General features: G+C 53.7%; 1 protein-coding gene across 6 annotated transcripts in view; it reads left to right on the top strand.

The window, feature by feature from the left end:
- Positions 1-8,424, top strand: part of Chst15 (carbohydrate sulfotransferase 15) — an 80,954-nt gene extending 72,530 nt beyond the window's left edge. For all 6 annotated transcript variants that reach the window (XM_069988248.1, XM_069988244.1, XM_069988245.1 and 3 more), the window contains exons 7-8: positions 4,042-4,189; positions 5,783-8,424. In XM_069988248.1, the coding sequence (XP_069844349.1) occupies positions 4,042-4,189; positions 5,783-5,973 (339 nt within the window). In that variant the 3' untranslated portion in view covers positions 5,974-8,424. The remainder of the gene's footprint in view (positions 1-4,041; positions 4,190-5,782) is intronic.
- Positions 8,425-24,425: the final 16,001 nt, after the last annotated feature.

The raw sequence follows: 24,425 nt of genomic DNA, 5'->3' as shown, positions 1-24,425 counted from the left end.
CTGGCATAACCAGGTCTGCATGCCACGGGCACCTCATGCCACCCATGGTGCCCCAGACGGCCCTCCCCGACACCTTCTCTTGTGATAGGCATTGCCTGGGGCCAGGCAAGCTGCACCCGCTTTGCCAGTCTCTAAATGGTTTTCCTGAAGGCAGGGTTTCTGCAGCCACTTCCTCCCGTGGAGGGCAGAGGGTGTGCCCTTCCCCTCACTTCCGGTCTACCCTCAGCTGTGAGCATGAGAACACTGCTGAGACTGGGCCGGAAGTTCACCGCGGCCACGCGATGCCCTCCACTTCCTTGTGTGCTGGAAACAGCCTCATAAAAGGTTTAAGTTCTGCTGGTGAGACGGGGAAGGATCTAATCCCGTTTGTCCCTGCTGTTCCCTGTCTTAAACTGCTCCCCCTCCCCAGGTCCCTTCCTACTTTCCAGTGAAAGATGTCCTCCCATTTGAAACGAGAGACTGGTTCAGGCTCATTCCCAAGTGTGGTGGCTTTGAAACTCCCTGCCTGCCTCCCCAAAGCCTTTGAGCCAGGAGGAGGCACGCATTTTAATTCCCTTGGAGACCTGCTAAGGATGATGTTCTATCAAAGGGAGGAGCGCAGGGGGCCAGATGGGACAGGGCAGCTGTGGCTGCGGGGGCTGTTGCTTCACCTCTCTCCAGTCCCTGGGGGAGGACTGGAAGCCTTTTTCTTGGAGATGACTCCATACTTGTGCAGAGAAAATGTCTCTCCATCTGCAAATCCCAGCCCAGTTGCAGCATGGGGGTGGGGGTGGGGCAGCACTGTAGGCCAGAGGGGACCCTGCACATCCCCTGCCTCCCTGCGGCTCCCAAGTGCTGCAGAGCCCAGCCCCTCCTTACCTTCTTCCCTATCACCACACAGGAGCTTACAGCAGGGTTCTAAGGCACTGGCCATAAATGCAAACTCTCTGCCTCCTTCCCCCCACCCCCACCCCTGGCATCTTGGTCAGATGTTTGTGCAGGTGGGTGTGGGCAGGGACCTCAGTCTGTCCACAGCCTCTCTATGAGTGCTGTGCGTCAGGTTTGGGTACTTGCTGGCACTGGAGCCTTTTCACTATCCCTCCCTGGCTTCCTGGACACATTTCCCCTGCTCGAGGAAGGACCTCTCACTCTTCCAGCCTTTCTTAATCTGACCTGTTCTTCATAGTGTGCGTCGCCGGTGTTTCTGTAACTCTGTGTCCACCACTAGATTGCAAGTTCCATGGCGCCAGGGCCCAGCCTGTTAAGTAGCAATGTGTCTCCATGGCCCAGCAGGCACTTTTCCCACAGTGGGAGCTCAAAGTCATTTCTAAACAGATGAATGAGTGAGTAAATGAATGGAGAATAGTAAGGAGGGGGTGGAGTCCCCACTGGCTGGAGGGCAGAGATGCATGGTGCCCGTCTGGGTCTGGGATCAGAGTCAGCTCAGTCTGGCTCCCATGCGGTGTCCCCTGGGCCCCTCCCCTCCCTAGGTCTCCACAAAGGGCTCTCTGTGTCCCGTGTGGTGTTTGCTGGGATGTTCTGTGGTGCACACCTTTCCTCAGGGTTCCCCTAAGGTGGGACAAGCCCCATGCATGAGGACCTGACTGTGGAGAGGTCGAATGCTGGTGCTGGCAGAGCCCTTTCTGCGCTTCTACATTCCACATGAATCAGCCGGCACTCGTAACCTCCAGGCTTCTCTGGGATGTAATACAGTTTATGTTTAAATACATTGAGTTTCCTCTCCACTTTGGTTATTTTGCTTCTCATCCCCCACTGGGCAAAGGTGAGGGAGAAGGGACCCCCAGGGAGTGGCCTGGGTTTTTGTTGCAGAGGCAATGCTGCACCCTTCCCTGAGGTGCTCAGAGCTCCCCCTGGCTGTGAGGAGGTGGAAGTGTACTGGAGTGGGTTGATGGGAGGCTCTTTCCCCTGCGATCTGGCAGAGCACCCAGGAAACCTCTCCTCCCACCTGGGCCAGCCCGGCCTGGAAAGGAGGCCTTGTGCAATGCACAACTCAGCCACAAGACTTTGTCCACGGGGTACTCACAGAAAGTTACAGGGAATGGTCTGTTACAGGTCAGGTGCAGAGACAGCTTCAGCGCTGTAAAACAGCATCCTGCCACCAACACTCAGCTCCTCTCCTGGGAAATTGTCAGGCCACAAAGGCAGGCTCTCTGGAAGAAATGCAACTCAGGAGATAAGACTGACTTCCTCTTATTTGTGTGGTTTAAAAATCTTTTAAAAAATAATAGCTATTTAACTCATTCATCTTTTATATTTCCTTTCCTAATTAAAATTTTTTAATTGTTACTGTACAGATGATATACAGAAGGGTTACAGTTAGCTACATAAGTCAGGAAATGAGTCCATTTCTTTTTGGACAACATCGCCCCGTCCCTTGCTGACTTCCCTTTGAGGAGTGGCCTGTCAGGGGGAGCCTGTCCGTGACTTAACCACGGGAAGTTCCTGCGCATTATCCGTGCTGGAGGTGACCTGTGTATTTGTTTCTGAGACTGGCAGGCAACTCATTTTCTCCCTGGCTTCCACCCAGCATCTTTTACGATTAGTGGATAGGGTCGCAACAAAGTGTGGCTGGAGGCAGCTAATGAATTCTGAAGACAACTTTATCTGTTCCCACTAAGTGTTTTTCTTCCTCTCCATCCTTTTCTATGTTGTTAAGAAAATAATAAAAATGGAAAAAAGAACCCTGAGAGCTGAAGCTAATTAGCATCTGCCCCTTCTTGTCTAATGCTTTATCATGATGCTGATTGATACCACGTTCAGCAATCCTACCCAGGACCATACTGCTCCGTGTGCTGTGATTTAATGGCCAAGCAGTGGTCTCTGCCCTCCAGGAGCTCAAGGTCAAGCTGCACAGGGAGGGCGTGTGATGGGAGAGTGCCTGACTCCTGGGAGGAGCGCTAAGGATGCTGGGAGGTGCCCCTCCTGGGAGGGGTGGGCAGGAAGTTCAGCCCTGGAGTTCTCCACAGGGTCCGCCCATGCAGCTCACTGCTTTGCATGCTGGGGGGGGGGCTGAGGAGTGGGGTGCAGGGCTGGGAGGTGGGCGGCCTGGTCAGGAGCTGTGTGAGCCCAGCAGGCGAGATGGCAGCGGACCAGGGGACGGGCGTACGCAGGAGGTGCAGGTGAGCCCTGCCACTGTTCCTGCTTTGGCCGTGACTGAGGGCTGCAGAGGAGAGTTCCCAGACCACTCTTACTCGGTGTTCTAGAAGGTCTGGCCCTGAAGGATGTATGACGCAGCATGAGGGTGGATGTCACTCAAGGGAAGATGTACAAAGTCATGCTAACAGCCATGATGTACATGTCACCACCTCAAAGCTCTGTGTCACATGGGTGCATGCTGCCTCCTGGCTGGCCTTTAGTCTTGAGACTCCCCAGAGGCCAAAGCTGACACCTACCTTTGTGGCCCAGAGTCCCAACTGTAAGTGACAGTGTCAGCCCATCTGGGCCCCAAACCCCAGTGAGCGCAAATGCTCCTGTGGGGCAGCACATTCTAGGCACCAAGGCTACCGCTCTCTTGAGTCAGGGCAGTTCTTCACTGCCCGGTTTACACCCGGTAGGCAGCCAAAAAGGGACAGGAAGATGAGGGCCGAGAACTGAGTAGGTGGGAAGGTGGAAGGACTTCCCATTGATCGGCCTTTTTCCAGTCTGTGTGTGCACACCCCCGCCGAGTGGCCACGGCCCTGTCCCGAGAGCGCCTGAGGTGCCCCAGCTTGGTTTTTCTCAGCCTGCTGGACCTGGGCAGCACCAGGAACAGTGGGCTAGCCACATGCCATGCAGAGGACATGGACGCCGTTGGTTATTGCAGCCTGCCCCCTTGGGTGCAGGTGTGGACCTGTGAGCGGTGTGGCGCTGCCAGGCACTGCCGAGAGGATTAAATGCAACCCTGGGCGTAGGACTTCTTAGCACATGTAGCAGGAAGCCGCTCAGGAAAAATGCTGCAGTCGCTGGTAATAAATCTCCGCGGGGAGCCTCCATCACTGGCATGTAGTGGCGATGCTTCCGGAAGAGTGTCTCCTGCAGTACCAGCCTCCTTCTCTGTCCTAGGTGAGGCTCCAGGTCGGGCTGTATGCCGTGTACCTTCTCGACTGGCTCACCGTCTTCAGTAAGGAGCAGTTCCTCATTCTGCGCCTGGAAGACCACGCCTCCAATGTCAAGTACACCATGCACAGGGTCTTCCAGTTCCTGAACCTGGGTATGTGCTGTGCCTCTCACTGAGAGGTACAGGGTGAGTCCCCGGCTGCTGGCTCTTTTGGAGCTCTCTAGGTCAAGCACGGTAGGGCGAGGGGGGTAGTGACAGGCTGCGGGGAGGCCAGGCCAGTCCCTGTGTCTGGGTCAGCAGAGGCACCTGGGTCGAGGTTTGAGGTGCGGCGAGGGGCTCTCTGGGGGGGGGGGAGGAGGTGACATCCTTCCTGGAAGTTAGTTGTCTCCTCAAGGGAGAAGAGGAGGCCTCGGCTCCATTCACAGAGTGGCTGGGAACAGGCCACAGGGGAAGGGGAGGCTAGCCCTGCCACAGCTCCTGGGAGGGCTGTGGAGAGTTTATGGAAAGAGAGATATGCGAGTGTGAGCTATGGGGGAGCCCCAGGCGACAGTGGGGGGCTGGCAGAGGTGTGGGTGTGGAGCAAGGAGCTGGCGGCTGTATCATTCATTTCTGATGCTGCTGGGACCCCTGGCATCAGAGCCCTGGGGTTGTAGAGGGAAGGGAGGTCCCAGGGGCACTGTGCTAAGGCAGTGCCCGGTGCTAGCTGGCAGAGAAGCAGCCACAGGGTAGGGAGCAGCCCCTGTGCACTTGTCACCCAGGGCTAGCGGGCAAGGCTGCAGCGGGGCCTTCCTTCCTGCAGCCATCTGAGGACCTTTCCTGAGACTTGTTAACCAAAGTTTTATTGAACGCAGGGTCCTTTAGCCATTTGGTTTTATTTTGTTTCTTCCTTTCCTTTCGAGATCTGGTCATTGGTTGAAGTGTAGTCATTTTTTTCTCCTTTGAAAAAGGCTTCAAGCCATTTAAAAAAAAAAAAGTTGACCACTTACTGATTTGCATTAATATAGGCTTGTCCTTTTGTCCCTAAGAGGGACAGTAAGGCCACTTCTTTGTCTTACGTAGCCCTAGGGCACTGAGACATGTTAAGGACTAAGTTGGGTCGGGGAGGCCTGGCAGTCACCGTGGGCTGGGCCAGTGTGCAGCTGCTGCTCTGCAGGGCCGGGCTGTGGGGGGAGGGTGGGCTTCAGCGCAGCCTCTGCCAGCCTGTCGTCACCAGCGTGCTGGCCGCAGGTGCGGGTGTGGCCAGCGGGGCTCTGGGCAAGGGTTGGGTGCAGGCATTGTCTCCACCTTGGCCACTTTGCAAGAAGACACGAAATAGGATGAGACAGGGCCAGGTGAAGTCCAGCGGCTGCTTAGCAGAAAACCCCAAGTCCTAAGACTGCCTGGCAGCTGGCACTTCCCCGTTCACAGGACAGGCCCATGGGCTGCCAGACAAGCCCTCCAGGGCAATGAGGAGTAAGCCCCCAAGTGGGCCTCGGTGGAGGCCTGGGCTCCAGATGAGCTCATCTCTGCATACCAGCGCAGACGCTAGGCCCCAGAATCGCTTCGCAATCTCATAATGATCTTTCCATCTTCCTCCCTCCACGCCTCCAAATGGAACCAGCCAAAGAATTTGAATTCCCCAACCCAGTCTTCTTAAAGGGAAACACATGTCTCAGCATGCCGCATCGCTGGGGGTTTGGGGTCCGTTGTTCCTTTTGCCTCCTGCCATGCCCCCCAGCTCAGGAGATTCTTTTTCTTTCACTCCAGGGCCTCTCAGTGAGAAGCAAGAAGCTTTGATGACCAAGAGCCCAGCCTCCAACGCCCGGCGTCCTGAGGATCGCAGCCTGGGGCCCATGTGGCCCGTCACACAGAAGATTCTGCGGGACTTCTACAGGCCTTTCAATGCCAGGCTGGCCCAGGTCCTGGCCGATGAAGCGTTTGCTTGGAAGACACCGTGAAACACCGGGTCCTGCTGCAGCTGCCGGACTCCATCATTGCCATGACTTCAGAAGTCTCTCTTGATAGGAAGCCATTCAGTCACAGTATGGAGGGGACCCGGGTTTCTCCCCAGGCACCTGTTTGTTAGAGCCATTCCAGAATTTCCCCTGCCACACTTCAAGCTCAGCCCTTGACCCGTCCCCCAGCTTCTCCACCAGAGGCCGAAGCAGAGAACACTTCAGCGGGAATTCACTTTTCCCAGAGCACCTGGAGCTCAGGGATGGGAGGCTGGCACCATGCCAGACACAGAGAGTCCATCTCAGGAGGACACAGCCCAGCCCTGCGCACTGAGCCCCTCCTGAGGGATTCCACGACTCTGGGATCCTGCTAAGCAAGCTTGAGGCTGTGCTCCAGGTCTCCTCCGCTGACACTTCAGATGTAGTTTGGAAACATGCTGCCTAGAGCCTCTTTCTTTTTTGAAATCTTATTCTCAAGTCAGCCCTTCAATGATATCAGAAATAAGCCCTATTCACTCCACTCTTCCCAAGAAGAAGGGGAAAAAATACAGCATTTGGCAACCCAGAAATCTCTCCAACCTCTTCCCCTTTGTTCTTTTTATTTATGTTTAACACAGACAAGGAATACCTTTAGAACAGATGACTTCCTGCATTGACTAGCCCTACCTCTCCTTTCTGCCTCTTTTTCTTTTTCTTTTCTTTTTGTTGCCAGTACTGGGGTGTGAACTTAGGTCCAGTCTGCTGTCCCTTATATTTTTTTGCTCAAGGTTGGCACTCTACTGTCTGAGCCACAGCTCCACTTCCAGCTATTCCATAGTTAACTGGAGTTAAGAGTCTCACCGACTTTTCCTGCCCAAGCTGGCTTCCTCAGATCTCAAGCCTCCTGAATAGCTAGGATTACAGGCAGGAGCCACCAGTGCCCAGCTCCCTTCTGCCTCTTTAAATGCTTTCTGAAGAAGTTCAACTTGTATTTGGAAGGGTAGTTTTGTAGCTTTTTTTTTTTATTTGTTTGATGTCAATGCCAGGACAGAGCCACCTCAAGGGACCAGACACTTCATGGGAAATCTGGTACCCGAGGCTCGTACGTGTACAGCGTCATCTGAGAGCTAAAGGATGCTTCAAGTTTTGATTCGGACAGACTACCCACATCCTCCATTGTGCATAGTCCAAGTTCTCCCTTGCAACGGTCCTGGAAGATCTTCAGGTCCTGATTCTGAAGCTTGGTGCACCAACTCAACTTCGGGTAGCGTGTGACATTGGGACTGGGGCCATGTTCTTCATGGAACTTTCCAGGCCTCTTGGCAGCTTGGTTTGTGGCTTGAGGGGGCTGAAGGTCTTGTCATTTCTCGGAAAGCCCCAGGGAAGACCAGACGCAATGCCCATTTGGCACACAGGCCTGGGTGGGAGCATTTGAAAGCGTAGCCCTGGAGTGTGGTCAGTGGACGCTTCCTGCGAATTCACTCATGGTCTCGGGTCACGGTCCCATCCACCTGCGTCACAAAGTGCAAACACTACATACCCAGCTGTCCCTGGCGTTGCTGAGAGAGGCTGGGCCTGGGTGGCGTGAGGATCTTCGGTCCGCTGCTGGAGACGGCTGCGCAGAGCACTGAAGGTGCATGAGAGCCCTCCGCACCGGGAAGCTGGGGCTGCTCTGCTTCTGAAGGAGCTGTGTGTCTCTGTGTACAGAGACATTCCCAGCTAAAGCTCAGAGCGGCCGCCAGGAAGGGATCTGTCTGTAGCACAAGGGTGCTGGGGTGCTGTCACTTCAGTGTGTGTATGTGTCTATTTATTTGGAATATGGTGTGTGTGTGTGCGTATGTGGGGGGCTGCATTTTCGGAGTGGGCTCCTTCCGGGTTTTGTGGCCAATGAAACTCCCCCCACCTCCTCTCTGGACACTGTGCTTTTATAGATTAATTTCTCTTCCAGTTAACGCCTCCTTTGCAGTATCTATTTTCCTACTCCTCACCAATAATGGTTACAAGGGATTTTCTTTACACACTCCTATGCATGTGAAAAACCATGCAATTCTGCTTCTTACAGAAGTATAACTGGGGATATTATTTCCAATATTATTTGGTTCATTACTGATCTCCTTACCTCCTCAGGCCCACCCTCGTGCCACCCAGTGCCATCCAGACCTGGCGCTCTTTCCAGGGCCTTGTGGTCACTGTTGTTGCCTTTGCGCTCTGTCCATTGAGGCTCTCTCTGGGTGACCGCACAGGTAGCGTTTCAGGCAGTGACCGCAGCCTGGCACCCCATGCCAAAGTGAAAAGGAGCGTTTCTCCCGACCTGGTGTTGCAGTCCCCTTGTGTCCCCCAAAGCCCCCCCCCAACTGTATCGAACTGCCCTCCCCCGGCCACGTGAGGCCTGCGACCTGGATCACCATTATGCTGTATTTTCACGAATATTTAACACAATTAAAGACGGGCACACCTGGCTGTGCCCACCCATCACTTGCATGCCCATCTGTTCTTTCTGCGATGTCCAACATGCGTGCAAAGGTCACCGGAAAGTCGGCTCGTTCTAAGTGGTAGAGCACAGGCTAAGGGACAACACCCAGGCCCTGAGTTTGGAAGAGCAGAGTCAGGGTGGTCCTGTGGCCTTAGCTATTGGAATCTGCAGGTGGACTGAGCGAAGGCCTCTCTCCTGTGTCCTGCCTGGGGTGTGTGGGGTGCAGGTGTTTCTAGGGGCTTGTCATTGTCAGTAGACATCTGGTGCCCTGCTGGGACTTAAGAGTCTAAGGGAGGAGATGGTGCATTTGTCAGCTTAGGCCACCATAAGAAGGTGGGCCAAGCTGGATGGCTTACACAGCAGACACTTCCTCTCTCAATTCTGAGGCTTGGAAGTCCACGTCAGAGGCCGGCGCTGGTATCGCGGGTCATCTCTGCAGCCTGCTGATGGCTGTTCTTTTGCTGCCTCTTCACTTGGTCCTCGCTTGTCCCCAGTGTCTTGTCACCTCACGAGGACACTGGTCAAGACAGGACGAGGGCCTGCTGGAAGGAAGGACCCATCTAACAACCATCTGTTTTAAAGGCCTCCTCCAGATACAGCTGTATTCTGAGGTACTAGGGGCTGGGGTGTGGACACGTGGATTTGGGGAGGGTATGCAAGTCTCCCAGCAGGCCCCTCCGACTTGAGTGTCTCACCCTTGGGTTCTGGAACCTAGCCCACCCGGGATTCAGCTGGGTTGGCACCCCAGTTTGGGGAAGCCCCAAAGAACCTGTCTCCCAAGTACTGTCCCCAAATTGGTATTTGGGGAGGGGAAAAGGGGAGAGCTCCAGCTTTTCATCACAGGCCAGGAGAGTGTAGCTCCCTCAGGGAGAACGGGCCTGCCTAGGGGAGGGGTCAGTGGGAGTTGGGTGCAGGACAGGGCCTTCCTGAAGCGCTTCCATTACCCTCTGCCACGGGCCTCCAGCTCCCACGCAGACCAACTGGGAGCTTTTGTGAGGTCCAGTGGTGGGCCTCCGCCCCCCCTGAGGCCCAGAGGAGGGGTGGGCCGGCTCATGTGTGCAGCCTGCCGTGGGTGGGGCCAACCTTGTGGAGACTTGCAAGAAAACAGCACTTTGATGAGTTGGATTTTCCGAGAGCTGGGGAAACCCTGGCCCTCCCTGAGGGCACCCAAAGCACGGCGGGGTGGGGCCGGGCAGGGCGGGGTGGGGCAGGGCCCAGCCAAGGAGAGCATTTGCCCCGGGAGATGGCTGTGTTTCCTGCTGCTGCTTCCACAAATCTCCCCTCCCCAAGTGGCTTAAAATCACACGGCTTTCTCATCTTACACTTTGGGAGCTCGAAGTCAGGGATCCACCTCCCCAGGCTCAAGTCAGGCCGTGAGCTGGGCTGCATCCATTTTTTCCCCCTAGGGCTTGAGGGAAATTTGCCTGACTTCTTCCAGCTTTTAAAGGTCCGGATATCCCTGGGCTCGTGGTTTCATCTTCCTAGCTTAGCATCTTCAGTCTGTCGGTGCCCCGTAGCCATATCTGCAGCAAATCGCCTGCCTCTCAGGAGAACACTGCTTGCACTGGACTTTAGTCTGCAGGGGGACGGGGGTGGGGGGCAATCTCGCTACCTCGAGATCAAAGCCGCCACGTCTTTGCTGTGGAATGCATCTGTGGGCTGTGGGGCTGTACCGTAGCCATCTTTCTGCTGCCACAGGATAGTGCTCTGGGCTGGTGGAGAGCGCAGGAGATGGAGTAGGTTCCCAGAGGCTAGTTCCGTGTAATGTCCCCGCAGGGCCAGCAGAAGCCTGAAGCAGTGTCATCCTGCCCTGTGATGGAATTAGAGGGACAAGAGTTCTGCTTCCCGCACGGAGCTGGGACCTCTGGAGAGCTGAGCTTCTCAGCCTTGCAAGTGGCAACTTGTAGAACACTTGCTTACAGTTTTGTTTGCATTTTCATTCTTGCGAAGCTACTCTTCCACGTCCCCCGGCAGGCCCATTAGAGCCACCTGGGCAGGTCCCGGTCTCTGAAGCGGGACTGTTGGTGAGTTCATCATGCTTCAAGAACAGCTCGTGAAAGTTGCGAATATAGGTTTCCCCATCCCAAAAGAGAGCTCCGGGGCTGCATCCTCCCGGCCCTGGTCTCTGCAAGTCTGACCTCCTACCTGGCTGGCATTCATTGCCTGATGGTCCCAGGCTGGCCTGTGACCTCTGTGCATCCCACCAGCCTGATCCCAGCGCTGCCTTCCCTGCACGGCCAGTCCTCTGCGGCTCTCCTCTGTCTTCCTTGGCTGTAAGACATGTCAGGGGCAGAGGATGGAGAACCTTGGGCCGGCCTGGGGTCCCTGGGCTTCCAGTTGCTGTCCTCTGAAAGCCTGCGTGCTAAGGAGTGAGCACAAGGGTGGACATGAGGGATAACTAGGTGACCCCCCCAGGTAGGATGCTGGGCTAGGGAGGAGTGGACCTCAGTCACCAGCCACCGGTGAGTGGCCATGCCCTTCTGCGCACGTGGGACCCGCCCAGGCCTGTTTCAGTGCTTATGGTTGGACAGTTGCCCTCTGTGGGTGCAGAGGCCCCTGCAGCAGTGCAGGGGCTTTATGGGGGGTACCCCTGACTCTGCTCTGAAAGACCCCATGAGTCAGGCTCTGGGGAGATCTAGAAGTGGTTGGATCTAGAAAGGCTGAAACATGGGCTCTGGGAGACTCATAGCTTGCCCCAGACAGCAGGGAGCTGACTCATGAGGAAGAGCAGAGAAAGGGAAGAGAGGAAGAGAGGTGTGACCGCCCCCAGCTTCAGCATTCACCACCACAAAGAGCCCCCACTTCACCCCATGAGACAGCCCCACAAGGAGGGCCCTGGGGAGTCGGGGTGGGAGGCGGGCCTGGGGTCAGGAGGCTGCGGAGCTGATTTCCCTGCTGGGGCCCAGCAGAGGGCCTGGGATGGTCCACTCAGAACTTTGGGGTAACCACTAGATCCTTTTAGCACCCACAGGTCTGTCAAGTTCATGAGCAGGTATCAGAGTTGCAAACAGTTTATAAACTGAGTGTCAGAGAGGCTGTGCGTACCTGCTGGGGTCACACAGCTCAGGGACCAGAAAGAGGGAGCAGAATGGCAACTGTCTTTTAACAACATAAAAGCTTTGCGTTTTAGTGCCCATCCTCAGCAGTCCAGCAGCATGTAGAGTGTGGGAGTCCTACCGCTGCCTCCAGCCCCATTTCCAGTGCCCTCAAGGTAGGGTAGTGATTTCTGGGATCCTCTGAGCTGAGCCAGGGTTTTAGCGGACCTGCCCAGCCAGGGGTCTGGATGGTGATGGGGCTTCCTGGGGAAATCAAAGGGCAAGAGGCTGAGCCTCGGAGACCCAGCCTACAAGACTGCCCTTCCTCCCTCCGGGCCTGCCTCTCCACCTCCATCCCTCCCTTCTTTCCTCCCTGCCTCCCTTCTTACCTTCCTCCTTCCTTCCTCTTTCCCTTCTTTCCTCCCTCCCTGCCTCCCTCCCTCCCTGCCTGCCTCTCCCTGCCTCCCTCCCTCCTTCTCTGCCTCCTTTCCTCCCTCCCTCTCTGCCTTTCTCCCTCCCTGACTCCTTCCCTCCTTCCCTCCCTCCCTGCCTCTCCCAACCCCCTTCTCTCCCTCCCAGCCTTTCCCTCCCTCCTTCCTTCTTCCCTCCCTCTCAGCCTCTCTCCCTCCCTCCCTCCCTCCCTCCCTGCCTCCCACTGCCCAGGGAAGCCAGCCAGTGGTCCAAGCCACCCGGTGGATGGGCTTCAGGTCCCCCAAGGCCTGAGTCACAGCGAGTGGAGCCTCAGCCCTGCCTGACCGCCTCAAAGGCGCCCAAGCCCACGCCTAGCTAGAAATTGTGCGTTTCATTTTCTCTGTAAATATTTTCTGGACGGGGTGGGGTGGAGGCCCGTTCTTTGCTCACTACCAACGTTCTCAGGTTTTCCACTGAGTCCTGGTGTTGGACGGAGCGCACATCCACCATCTGCCCACAGGAAGCTGGGGTTTAGGGCCTGACAGACATGATCAGAAATGGACAGATGGATGGATCAGAGCATTATGCAATGCTACACAGCACTATGACAGCCAGAAGGGAGGTGCTGGGGACAGTGACCTGCACCCTCCACCTCTCCCATCCCTGCTCCCAGTCACCTCTCCTGTGAGGGGCTGGAATGGTGGTCTGGCTTTCCCCAAGCCATGGGAGGACCAATCCCAGCATGCTTCAGGCCATGGGAGGACCAATCCCAGCATGCTTCAGGCCATGGGAGGACCAATCCCAGCATGCCTCAGGCCATGGGAAGATCAATCCCAGCCTGCCTCAGGCCCGCTCACTGGGCTCAGACACCAACCTGCAGGTTGGTCTGGAAGCCTCTGTGATGTCCCCCTCCTCCCCCCGCCTTTCTGCTCCTGCAGTGTGGGGATCCTGGGGCCAGGCCTGGCTCTTGCTCTTAGCCCATCCTCATCCTCCTTCACTGTCTTGCTGGGCTTTTGGGCCCAGCCCTGAGTTGCTCACAGTGGTGGGGGGGGATGCCTCTAGTGGGGGGAATGAGCTTGGGCCCCGCCCCTCTCCCATGCAGCCCATCTCCCATGGCCCACCCATCTCAGCCACCCAGGAAGCAGGTGAAGGGCCAAATGCCTGAGCCCAGCCAGGCCATGACTCTTCATCTGGCCTCTGCTGCCCACCTTGCCTTCCCTCTTGATTTTACCCCACCTGTGCTGGGATCCCCTGCTCTCTGCTGCTTCCTCCTGGTCCACCTCAGTGTCCTGCCCCTCCCACCTGACCACCTTCCCAGTCTGACTCTTTGGCCTTGTCTTTGATCTCCCCCAGTGCTTGTCACATGCTCCAGTTACTCTCAAAGGTGCAATGGGAAAGGAGACTTGCTGGATTCTAATACTAGTCTTACTGTGTGACTTCTCTCTCTGAGCCCCAGGCTTGTAGTCAATGGGAAGTTACAACGAAGCACACATGCCCACTAGCTCCCCACAGAGGCCAGCTATGTTTGCCATGGTGACTGATGCTATATCCCTCCAGCACAGTGCCCTGAGAGGCCCTGGTGGGTCTGCCCATTCACTGTGATCATTCACGGGACTGCTGCCGATCCCATCTTCAGCCCCATCCCGGACTCTTGCACACAGCCCTCCAGGAAAGACTCAGCGTGCTGAAGTGACGATCAAGGCAAAGATTAGATTTGGAGTTGGTGCCTGGCCTAAAGTGGATGGGGGGGGGGCGGGGAGGAGGGGAGGGAGAGCTTCACCCTATCGGGAAGGGGGCTGGGATGCGTTAGTATCTTTGCGGAATCTGTAAATACAGTCATGCAAGCTGGCCAGAAGGGCAAGTCTTAGCGAGCCACATGGACATTTCTGAAATGTTTTATTTTCACTTGAGATATCTCAAGCCTGTCTTTTGCTAAAGGGCCAGAATCTTTTCTCCTCATGGGTCTGCAGCCAGAGTGTTGGGTTTTCTTCTTCCCAGAAACCTCAGCACAGTGAGTCAGCACTGATTTCCTGTTCTGCGCCCTAAAGGGGCCTGGGAACCAGAGAGGGCTTGCAAAGCAGCCTGGAGGTGGAGTCCTAGGTAATCCTGTCGCTTCTCCCTCTAACTTACCCTCTTCATTTCGGAGAGACATCCTAGAGCCTTCACCCCACTTTTCTGAAGGTGCATTCCCCTCGTGCTGGAGTTTATGTCCTCATTGCTTTGCTGTGGGCCCCAGGAGCCTCCGGATTCTTGTGATCTATGAGAGAAATTAGTCCACATGGGTGTCGCTTACCCTTCACCCTCTTATTCTTTCTCAATTGTACAAGTAAAAGATTTACAGGGCCCTAGGCTATCTGACCTCTGATGGGGTGTGCGTAGGGGGTGTGCTTAACACTCCTGTGAGGAGGAGGAGGATGTGCAAATAGTTGCACCAGGGGGTTCAATGTAAGATGGCCACCCGTGTGTGCAATGCATCTTGAGCCGCATCTCCCCTTCCATCCTTCCCTCCTGGCTGTAGTTATTTCTCACATATAAATATCAAGTGAAGACTATCTCATAAACAAATGTTCCCTTGAGATCGAAGAAACGCTTAAGAATGTAAAGGAATCTTGGGACTAAGCAGTTTGAAAATTGCTGATTTATATGTTTAATTAGACCGTGCATTTACAATGCCAAGAACAAGCGGCATAGAAGAAGCTGGAGAATGAACATGACTGACTTGGAAATACAGGACAGACACGAGGGCGTTTGAGAGCACGGCCAAGGACCTGGAGAGCCGCGCACGGGGCAGGGTGCTTGGGATGCAGGACATCTGCCCGAGGAAGGCCGGATGGGAGGGAATCGGCAGCGATGGCGTCCAATGCCTGGCACAGGGCCGACGCCTGCACAGGGCGGCCCCCAGCGATGGCGTCCAATGCCTGGCACAGGGCCGACGCCTGCACAGGGCGGCCCCCAGCCCCCAAAGGCACCCGCGTTTCTCATTCAGTCCTCACCATGACCCCAGAAGGAGGGCCTGCCCATCCTGTAGCCTCCACCATTTTGTGAAGGCCAGAGGATGGGGACTCTGAATAGCATGCTCACACTCGCCGCCAGTGAGGAGGAGAAAGTGGGCGCTCAGTCAGGGCCGGAGTCCTGATGGCAGCTTCTCACATCTGAGTCTGGACGGGGAAGTTGGCTCAGTGGTAGAGCGCTTGCCTTGCATGCATGAAGCCCTGGGTTTTATTCCTCAGCACCACATAAGCAGAAAAAGCCGGAAGTGGTGCTGTGGCTCAAATGTTAGAGCACTAGCCTTGAGCACAAAGAAGCTCAGGGACAGTGCCTAGGCCCTGAGTTCAAGCTCCAGGACTGGCAAAAAAAAAAATGCAATTCAAGTTTATGGGAGGAAGTTTCTGCAGAGATAGGAGGGAAGTGTTTTGAGGCCAGGCGAGGACCCCAGCCATGGTGAAGGCCAGGTGGGTCTGACCTTTGGAGATATAGCAGAACAGACTGGGACAGCCAGCTGCCCCCTTCCTGGCACCAATGGAGGTTCCCAGGCCCAAACTGCCCCCGCTCCCGCCCTGTCCACCCTGGTGGCAGGAAGCCGAGGCCTGTGCCACTGGCCCTGAGGAGGGGTCCCCTGACTTTGGGGGAGATACCTAGGTGGGAATCTTGGTTCCCATACCCCCCAGAGCCCAGGAAATTGCTGCGGCAGAGACAGACAGCCAGTCCTGTGGTCAGCGGCCAGCAGTCCTGGCTGCCATGGGTTCGAGTCACAGCGGAAGAACGGGGGCAAGGCCGGCGTTCCGGCCAGGGTTGGCCGCCAGCAGTGCAGGGGCAGCTGGACCGTACAACGGTGGCCATGGAAACCATTTGCTTACTCCCGCCTCCACATGAGATAATGGGGGAGCCACCACATTCCGCACTTTCATCAAAATGGAATTCGGGGAATTTCTGAAGCCAGCCAGCCATGCAGTTATAAAGGCGGAGTCTGGCCTCACCTGCCCTCCCTTTCCTGGACTCCACCTCCCCGCCAGCTCCCTGCATCCCAAGGCCAAGTTTAAGGGCTGCTGCTTCTTCCACGAAGGTTTCCTGGATTGTCCCATCCCCACTCCTAGACAGCCAGAGAAAGAGGAGAATGAACTGGGATCTAGGGACAGAGCTAGACAGCCTTAGCCAAGTGATGTAAGGGCTCCGAGTCTGCGTCCCCAGCTGCTGAGCCAGCCAGGAGTCTGGGGGTCCTTTAGACCTGCAGTGTCTGTGCCTTTTGGAAGTGAGCCCCGCAGTACTTGAGTCCCTGGCGTGCTTTGCGGAGGAAGGTGTGGAAGACAGGACCCGGCCCAGCTGGCAGCCTTCTCCTGCATCTGCATTCTGCAGAACGGACTCAGGATGCCAGCAGGTCCTGAAAGAAGCCCGGATCCTCCCTCTGGTGGCCAGTGTGGGAACTACACCCAGGAAGTGGTTCTCACTTTTCTGAGCCTCCACCTGGAGTCCTCACCCATCCCCACTGCCCACCTGACCACGGCGGCATAGGCCCAGGGTGACCTCGGGAGAGGTTGTCTGCAAGGCTGTGGATGAGCGGGAAGGAGCATCTGTGAGGGCCCAGCAGCGTTCCTAGGCGCCTGCTTGGTCTCCAGTTTTCCCCACCTGCCCTCTCAGAAAATAAAAAAAGAGAGACTTGAACATGAACCAAATTATAGATTTTTTTTTGGACTGATAATGACTTAAAAATCATTTGATCCAGGCACGAGGGGCTCATGCCTGCAATCCTAGCTACTCAGGAGGCTGAGATCTGAGGATCGAGGTTCAAAACCAGCCTGGGCAAGGAAGTCCAGGAGACTCTTATCTCCAGTTCACCACTAGAAAACCAGAAGTGGTGCTGGGGCTCATGTGGAAGAGTGCTCACCTTGAGCTGAAGAGCTGAGGGACAGCGCCCAGGCCCAGAGTTCAAGACCCACACCGAATAAACAAACAAACAAACAAACAAATAAATAAATTCATTTGAACCAGGCACTGATGGCTTCTGTCTCTAATCCTACTCAGGAAGCTGAGATCTGAGGATCATGGTTCGAAGCCAGCCAGAGGAGAAAAGTCTGTAAGACTCTTACCTCCAGTTAACCAGCACAATGCTAGAAGTGGAGCTATGGCACAAAAGCTCCAGGACAGCGCCAAGATCCTGAATTCAAGGCCCAGGACTGGCACAAACTGGACAGTCCTCCCAGGGAAAAGGAGGTGGGAGAGGGCCCGCACAGATGCTGGACTGACCCCCGGCTCAGGCTGTCCATCTGGGAAGCCAGCTGAGGATGGACTGAGCTGAAGCCTCCTCGCCCAGCCTCCTGGGAAGTGGGAGTCTTCTGGGCCTCTTCTCCCGTTTCCTTCCTCACTCTGCCCTTCCATCCTTGGGACGATCGACTCCTCACTCTCTCCCCAGGTTCTGAGCCAGCCACACCTCCCACCCAACCTGCCACAGCTGTCCGGAAAGCCATTTCTGGGAGGCCAAGTTCATGATGCCATTCTGCTGCTACCCAGCTCTCTCCCAGCTCCTCAGGAGATATTCTTCTCCACCACGGTAGCTCCATCTCTCTGGAGCCCGGCTTTCTGACGAGTTAGGATTACCAGCCTGGGCCACCAGTGTCTGGCTCAAATTATATTTTTAAAAGTCATCTTCAGTCCCCAAACGTATCTGTAATTTGGTTCATTTTCAAGTCTCATTTTTCCCCCAATAGAATAGTGTTCTTTCCATCTGATTTTTATTCCTTTTAATATATTGAATCGTCTCAAACATTGTGTATAATTGGATCTGGACTGTTCTGTTAGCACAGGGGCCTGGAGCTCCGATTGCCCTGTAGATAGGATCTGCTCACTTTCCTTCACACAGTGTGTGTCACCTGAAAGGCTTCCTGGGAGCTTGATTCGGGGCCGTGGCTGTCTTAGCTTGGGGCATCCATGTGCCCTGAGCTGGAAGAGCTCTGGGAGACAATCCAGCTTTGTGTCGCCAGAGATTCACTCAGCTAAAATGAACATTTGCAGTTAGTTTTTGGTTTGGGATTTCCTTCCTCCATGGAAAGTCAAGATGAAGACTTTAAATCTGATGGAGGCCAAGGGATGGGGGGATGGGGGGATTTTTAGCTTCTAACAGGAGACTTCTCTTATACCTTCTCAGGCCTTGTTCCAGATACTTCTCTTTGGCTTGTGTGGTCATTCTTATAAGAAGGGGCAGGCTTAGCCAGGCACTGGTGACTCATTTCTATAATCCTAGCTACAAAGGAGGCTGAGATCTGAAGATCTGGGTTTGAAGCTATCCCAGGTAAACAAACCCAAAAGGCTTAACCCTCATTAATCAGCAAGTGGTAGAGCATCAGCTGTGAGTGGAAAAAGCTGAGAGAGCAAGAGAACTCCAGTATCGGAGTAGTCGTCCAGATTCCCGGCTTTATCCAGCCTTTGGACACAGGTACGCTGAGCTTCCTACCCCAACTTCTGGGGCGCAGGTTCATGAATCATCCAGTAGCAGTACTGTCCTTTCTAGTTGACTTCTGCCCTTAGTGATTCCCTCCCTCCCTCCCTTCCTTCCGTCCTTCCTTCCTTCCTCCCTTCCCTCCTTCCCTCCTTCCTCTTGTCTGTGAATTACAAAGAGATGAATATCTATTTAGGTGACCAGCAGGGCAGAGCAGGAGGTTTTCTAGTCTGCTTTGTGTTATTAATGCCTGTATTAGTTCAAGGTAGTCTGAGGACTTGCCTGTCTGAATGATCTGAAGCCCTTGGAATCTGAGGTGTGTTTTATGACCCAGCATCCACCTGGCTCTTTTTACCAAGTGCTCTACGTGGACTTCACGTGCTGTCAGTCCAGCATGGTGGCCCAGGCATGGAATCACAGCACTTGGGAGGCTGAGGCAGGAGAAAGACAACACCAAACAGAAAGCTCATTCACTCCTTGATGGTAATGAGGTGTAATGAGGTTGGGCTGGTGGTGTTTTCCCATTCTCGATCCTTCCTGAGTTTGACCTGCTTTTCCTATCTTAAGTGGAGAGGCCTGTGGGCACACCTCGTTCCTGAACTTGTTACTTTTTCTTTAGCCTCCCTGTTTTCCTTGTGTGGTGGGTTGACCCTTCTGTCATAAAACACTCACTTTACCTCTAATAATACTTCTTGCCTGGATGCTTTGTCTGGTATTTATTAGCGTGGTGACACACGCTTTCCTTTATTTGGGCTATTTTTTTTTCTAACTTTTACTGACTCTTTTTTGTTCTCTTATTTGGTGTAGATCTCTTATAACAAACATATAATCAAGGTTTTAAAAAAGCTTACTTGGGCTAGAATGCCTGGTGGTAGAGTGCTTGCCTGGTATGTATAATGTGTTTGGGTTCAATCTCCAACCCTGAGATAAAACAAAACAAATACCCAACACTACTAGACTCAGTGTGTCCAGTCTACTTTGTATTTAGCACACTGATAGATATATATGGATTATAGCTATCACTATTACTTTGTGTTGCATCTTTTTTATACTTATATGTATTTGCTTAATTGTTTTGGTTTTCCTGGGTTTGAAGTCAGGGTCTGGTGCTTGTTGATCAGGTGCTCTACTACTTGAGCCACACCCCCAGTCCTCTTGGTTTTAGTTATTTTTTTCTAATAGGGTCTCATGTTTCTGCTTAGGTAAACCTGGACAGTGATCCTCCTATTTATGCTTCCCATACAGCTGGACTGACACCCAACTTTTTATTGGTGGAGAAGAGGTCCCATAATCCCTTGTTTTGCCCAGGCTGATTCTGAACTAAGATCCACAAAGCTCAGCCTCCCAAGATGCAAGATCATAGGCATGAGCCACATGTGCCTGTGTGTTGTGTCTTTAATGATGTATTTGTTCTTTTCATCTTGCTAAGGGTTTGCAGTGATTTTTCATCTGTGGGTTTAATGTCTGTCCATGGTTTGGAAAATTGTCAGCTATTAGTTCTTCAAATATTTCTTTTTTTGTGGGGGCTGTCTGGTCATGGGGCTTGAACTCTGGGCCTGGGCACTGTCCCTCAGCTCTTCAGCTCTAGGCTAGCGCTCTACCACTTGAGCCACAGTGCCACTTCCGGCTTTTTTCTTTTTGCTTATGTGGTGCTGAGGAATCGAACCCAGGGCCTCAGAAGCATGCAAGGCAAGTGCTCTACCACTGAGCCACCTTCCCAGCCCCTTCAAATATTTCTTTACCCATCATCTCCTTCCTCTATCTGGGCTGTATTATATATAGAAGATTAGGTCTTTACATCTTGTTCTGCATATTCTTCATGCTCATTTCTGTGTGTTCTGTTTTTTAACTCTTATGTTTCAGTCTGAAGTTTTAATGTTGATCTGCTTCTAATTCACTAATCATCTCTTTTGCTGGTTCCAGTCTAATAATAGTTATTAACACAAATAGATCATAAATGTATCTACTGCATTCTTAATTTTAGTTCTTGTGATTTTTAGTTTTCAACTTTTCCATTGAATTCCTCTCATGGCTTTTCACTTTTCTGATAAGATTCTCTATTTTTCTACCTGTCTTTCCCCATAGTTTCCGGTTAAGTTTGTTTTTCTGACTTTTTTTCAGAATGTTTATTATTAAGGTATAGGAAAGCTACCGATTTTTGTATGTTGAGTTTTATATTTTATTACTTTATTTAGAGTGTTTATCAGATCAAAAGATTTCTAGGTTTAAAGTATAGAAGCACATCATCTTCAAATAGAGGCAATTTGACTAATTCCTTTCCTATCTGAATCCCCCCTCATTTTTTCTTTCTCTTGTCTTATTTCCCTAAGAATCTAAGCACTATATTGAATAAGAGTGAAATAAATAGATAACCTTCTTAAATTTCTGATTTTAGGTGGAGCACTAGCCTTGAGCACAAAGAGGCTCAGGGACAGTGCCCAGGCCCTGAGTTCAAGCCCCACAATCAACAACAACAACAAAAAAAGCACAAAATTTCTGATTTTAGAGGAAATGCTTTAGTTTTTTAAAATTCAGTATAATGTGGGCTATATATTTGTTGCATATAGTCTTTACTGTGTTAAGGTACAATCCTTAATTCCTACTTTCTTCAATGCTTTTTTTTCAATGATGAAAGTATGCTGCATTTTGTCAGAGATTTTTTATTTCTGTTTGTTGAAGTGAGCATATGATTTTTGTCCTTGATTCTGTTTAGGTTTTGTTTTATGTTTATTGGTCTGTGTATGTTGAATCAGACTTAACATCTTGGAATGAAACCAACTTGATCTTTTTAATGTGTGTTGAATTCGGATTTGCAAGCATTTCATTGAGAATTTCTGTATCTATGCTCACAGGGAAGTTGCTCTATAATTTGCTTTTTCAAATTGTGTATTTCTCCCGTGGTGGGATAAGATGCAGGCAATAACACGCAGAGATATGGGAGATGATACATATGGTTTCTTTTCCAAGTATGCCTTCCATACAAGAGGAGCCACTGTCACACCAAATCCCTGCCCTGGGTTTACAGCTTCTGAGCATTGTGGATTTCACTTGGAGCTGGGCTTGCCTGTCTGTTCTGAGTGGGGCTGGGCTCACCCATTGGTCTGCTGGTTTGCTCCAGCCTGGCTCACTTAAGATGATGCAGCTGGGCCAGTGAATAGCTAACTGCTTGCTACACCTGCTCATCCTCCAGGAGGATGCTCTCAGCAAAGCAGGAGGGGCAAAGGAGGAGGAGCCAGGCAGACGGTGCATCAGGTTTGCTGACATCCCATTGGCCAAAGCAAGTCACATGGGTCAAGGGATGGGCAGACGCATGCCCACATCAGGAAGGCTCCTGCAGGTGTCCTGGGCAGGATTAGGTGCAAGGATGATGAAGAGCCAGCACCTCCGTGCTTTCAGCCTACCACTAGAAGACTCGCCAGCCAGCCAGGCCTCCAGAAAGGTGGACAGGGTGGAGCCCCCCTCCCTGCATCCACCAGGATGACAGGGAAAAAATCAGCTCCTGCTAACTCCCCTGGACGCTTTCCTTAATTGGCTTGGTGGTTAAGCTCTCCCGGGGGCAAATAAAAAGTAAAACCAAGTGGAAAGTTTTCAAATTCTTGCCTTAGTCTAGGCTCAAACAATTCAGAAAGATATGCACAACTTTCCTCTTCATGCATCTCACTGCCCTTCCTGACGAAGCTGAGGCCAGCTGGCCCTGAGCAGGGAGGGAGGGAGGGAGGGAAGTGCACAGTAGAGTTCAGTGGTGGTGGTGGGGGCACTCACTCTCCTGTAAGCTTCATCAGAAGCATCATGGACGAGGGGGCTGAAAACAAATGTGAAAAATATAAAAGACTCCACGAGAGACGGCAAGTCGCAGTGTACTCAGACAAGCACAGTTCAGAGCTCGCCAGAAACTCCCGAGGAAAGGGCCAGGCATTGGGGTCCTGCGGTCTCTGCAGAACCTTGCACTTCAAGAGCCGGTTGCCAGCAGCACCTCTGCTCCAAAATTAGGAATTCCTAAGCAACTGTGAGCGGTCAGGATTCCAAAGTATATTCCTGCCCCAGCAGAGCCTGCCAAGCCCAACTACAGACGCCCCAAGCTCAGAGAAGTCAAGTGGAACCTCAGTGTTCCCAGGAAAGGAGAAAGGAGGAAGGTGAAATCCTTGTCCTGGGCTAACACAGCCCAGGTGACATCCTCAGTCCCAGCAGGGATGGGGCCTCGAGTTAGTGACTGGTCCTGACTTAGTCCAGGCTTCTGTGGATTCAGCCCTGCAGGCCTGCATTCCAGGCAGGATCCCTAGTTGGAGCCTGGGGTGTCATGTCCCACCTCTGCTGAGGTCCACTCCCCTCAACTGTGGGGTCTGAACCCCACATGGGCTGCTATGAAGTCTCTTAATGGGGGGAGGGGAGAGAGAGAATATAAATCTTACCTTGTTGCCTGTATACCACCACTTTCTAACCCCATACCTGGAAGGAGATCCTGCCCCGATGACTCAGAGGAACAAGAACCTGGTCGAAGATTGATTCCAGTGGGGAGAGGCAGGCCTGCTGTCCAGGGTCTCCTCAGTTGTAGCTGGTGGCAGAGAGCCTGCAAGCCCAGGGTCTGGGTGTAGAGACCCCTTCGTCCCACACAGGCTGTGGCTGTCCTGATTGGGACTGGTTAGGGGTGGGACTCAGAAGAGCTCCCCACACCTGGAGTTACGCCTGCCTCGGGTGCTGGGAGTCAGGAGTCACTTACTTAAAGAACATTAGAAAATAGCACACAAACAATTTGATCGCCCATTCTCAAGGAGATGAAGAAGCGTCTCTCCCCTGATGCACTCACCTCCAGGGGGAGCAGAGGTCTGGCTGGGGGCTGAGAACCGCAGAACTTCCTCTAGGGGGCGCTCCTGCCTGCTGGGTCCTGGGAGGCCAGGCATCTGGGATTCAGAACAGGGCAAGTCTCTAGCTGGCCTGCCCCTATGCATTGATGTGCGTCTCCATGGTTGCTGTCATGCGTGTCATGCATGTAGTACTGTTTTGCTGGTAATGGAGAAATGCAAGGGATGACTCGGAGGCAGGGCCACAGGTGGGGAACTTTGTTCATTTCCTTTTTGAAGGGCTCTGGAGAAGTCTGTCCTTCCTCAGCCAACTCAGGATCCATACTGAATAAGCGGCACTCTGTTACCAACACTCACCAGCAGGGGCCGCTGGCTTTCTGTGTGTCTCTTAGAGAGTCTCAGGAAGGAGTGGGGAAAGGGAGGAGAGCTGGGTCCTGGGATAGGGGAGAGGAGAGAGAGGGAGGGAGAGAGAGAGTAAGAGGGAAGGGGGGGAGAGACAGAGGGAAAGAAACTGGCCTGTGTATGTGTGCAGGTTTGAGCATGGAGGGCTCCAATCAGCAATGTCTGGGTGCTGGTGCCTGCTGGCCGGCCTGAGCCACCTCTGCGGACAGGCGGTGAGGACGGCAGGGAGCAGTCCCCCGGTGGCTCCCGTGCTGTGCCAGGCTGGGTGCAGTCATCTCCCCATTGCTGAGGCCCTGGGGGAGGCAGCCTCTGCGGAGGGCAGGCTGGTGGAGGGCAGGCTGGTGGAGGGCAGGCTGGTGGAGGGCAGGCTGGTGGAGGGCAGGCTGGGTGGGAACAAGCATGGGGCCTGGGGGGGGCGTGACCTCCAGACTAGGGGGACAGAGCACCACGCAGCCGACCTGCTGACCCCCAGCGTGCGCCTCGCTGCATACTGGGCCCCAGCCTGATTGTCCTTGCGCGTTGCGGTCTCGCAAGGACCCAGGCTCCATCTCCACCAGCTCATCTCACCTTCTCACCGCCACACGGCGCCCCAGGGCCTCACATGGTGCTGGTGGTTCAAAGCCCTCTGGTCACCACTCACCTCCTCCCTTGCTGAGACGAAATCCACATGGCCAGCACCCCTTCGGGGGACAGGGCTGAGGTCACCTCGGCCTGTGGTTCCCACATGTGGCCGCTGTACAGGCCAGAGGCCGGAGGGAGACTGGCAAGCGTGGACTGCGGCTGTGCTCAGCTCCAGCTCTGCCTGCTCCCCGTGGCTCAGATGGAAGTTCGAATCCTTTCCACGGCCTCCAAAAGCCTCTGTGTGGCACCCCTCCTTTGCTCCTTCAATCCCTGCCTGCCTTCAATCCCTGCCTCCCTGCCTGCCA

The sequence above is a fragment of the Dipodomys merriami genome, unplaced genomic scaffold (genome assembly GCF_024711535.1).
Source record: "Dipodomys merriami isolate MVZ:Mamm:240054 unplaced genomic scaffold, mDipMer1.0.p SCAF_35, whole genome shotgun sequence".
NCBI classification, from domain to species: Eukaryota; Metazoa; Chordata; class Mammalia; order Rodentia; family Heteromyidae; genus Dipodomys; species Dipodomys merriami.
This window is presented reverse-complemented; position numbering and strand designations above follow the sequence as displayed.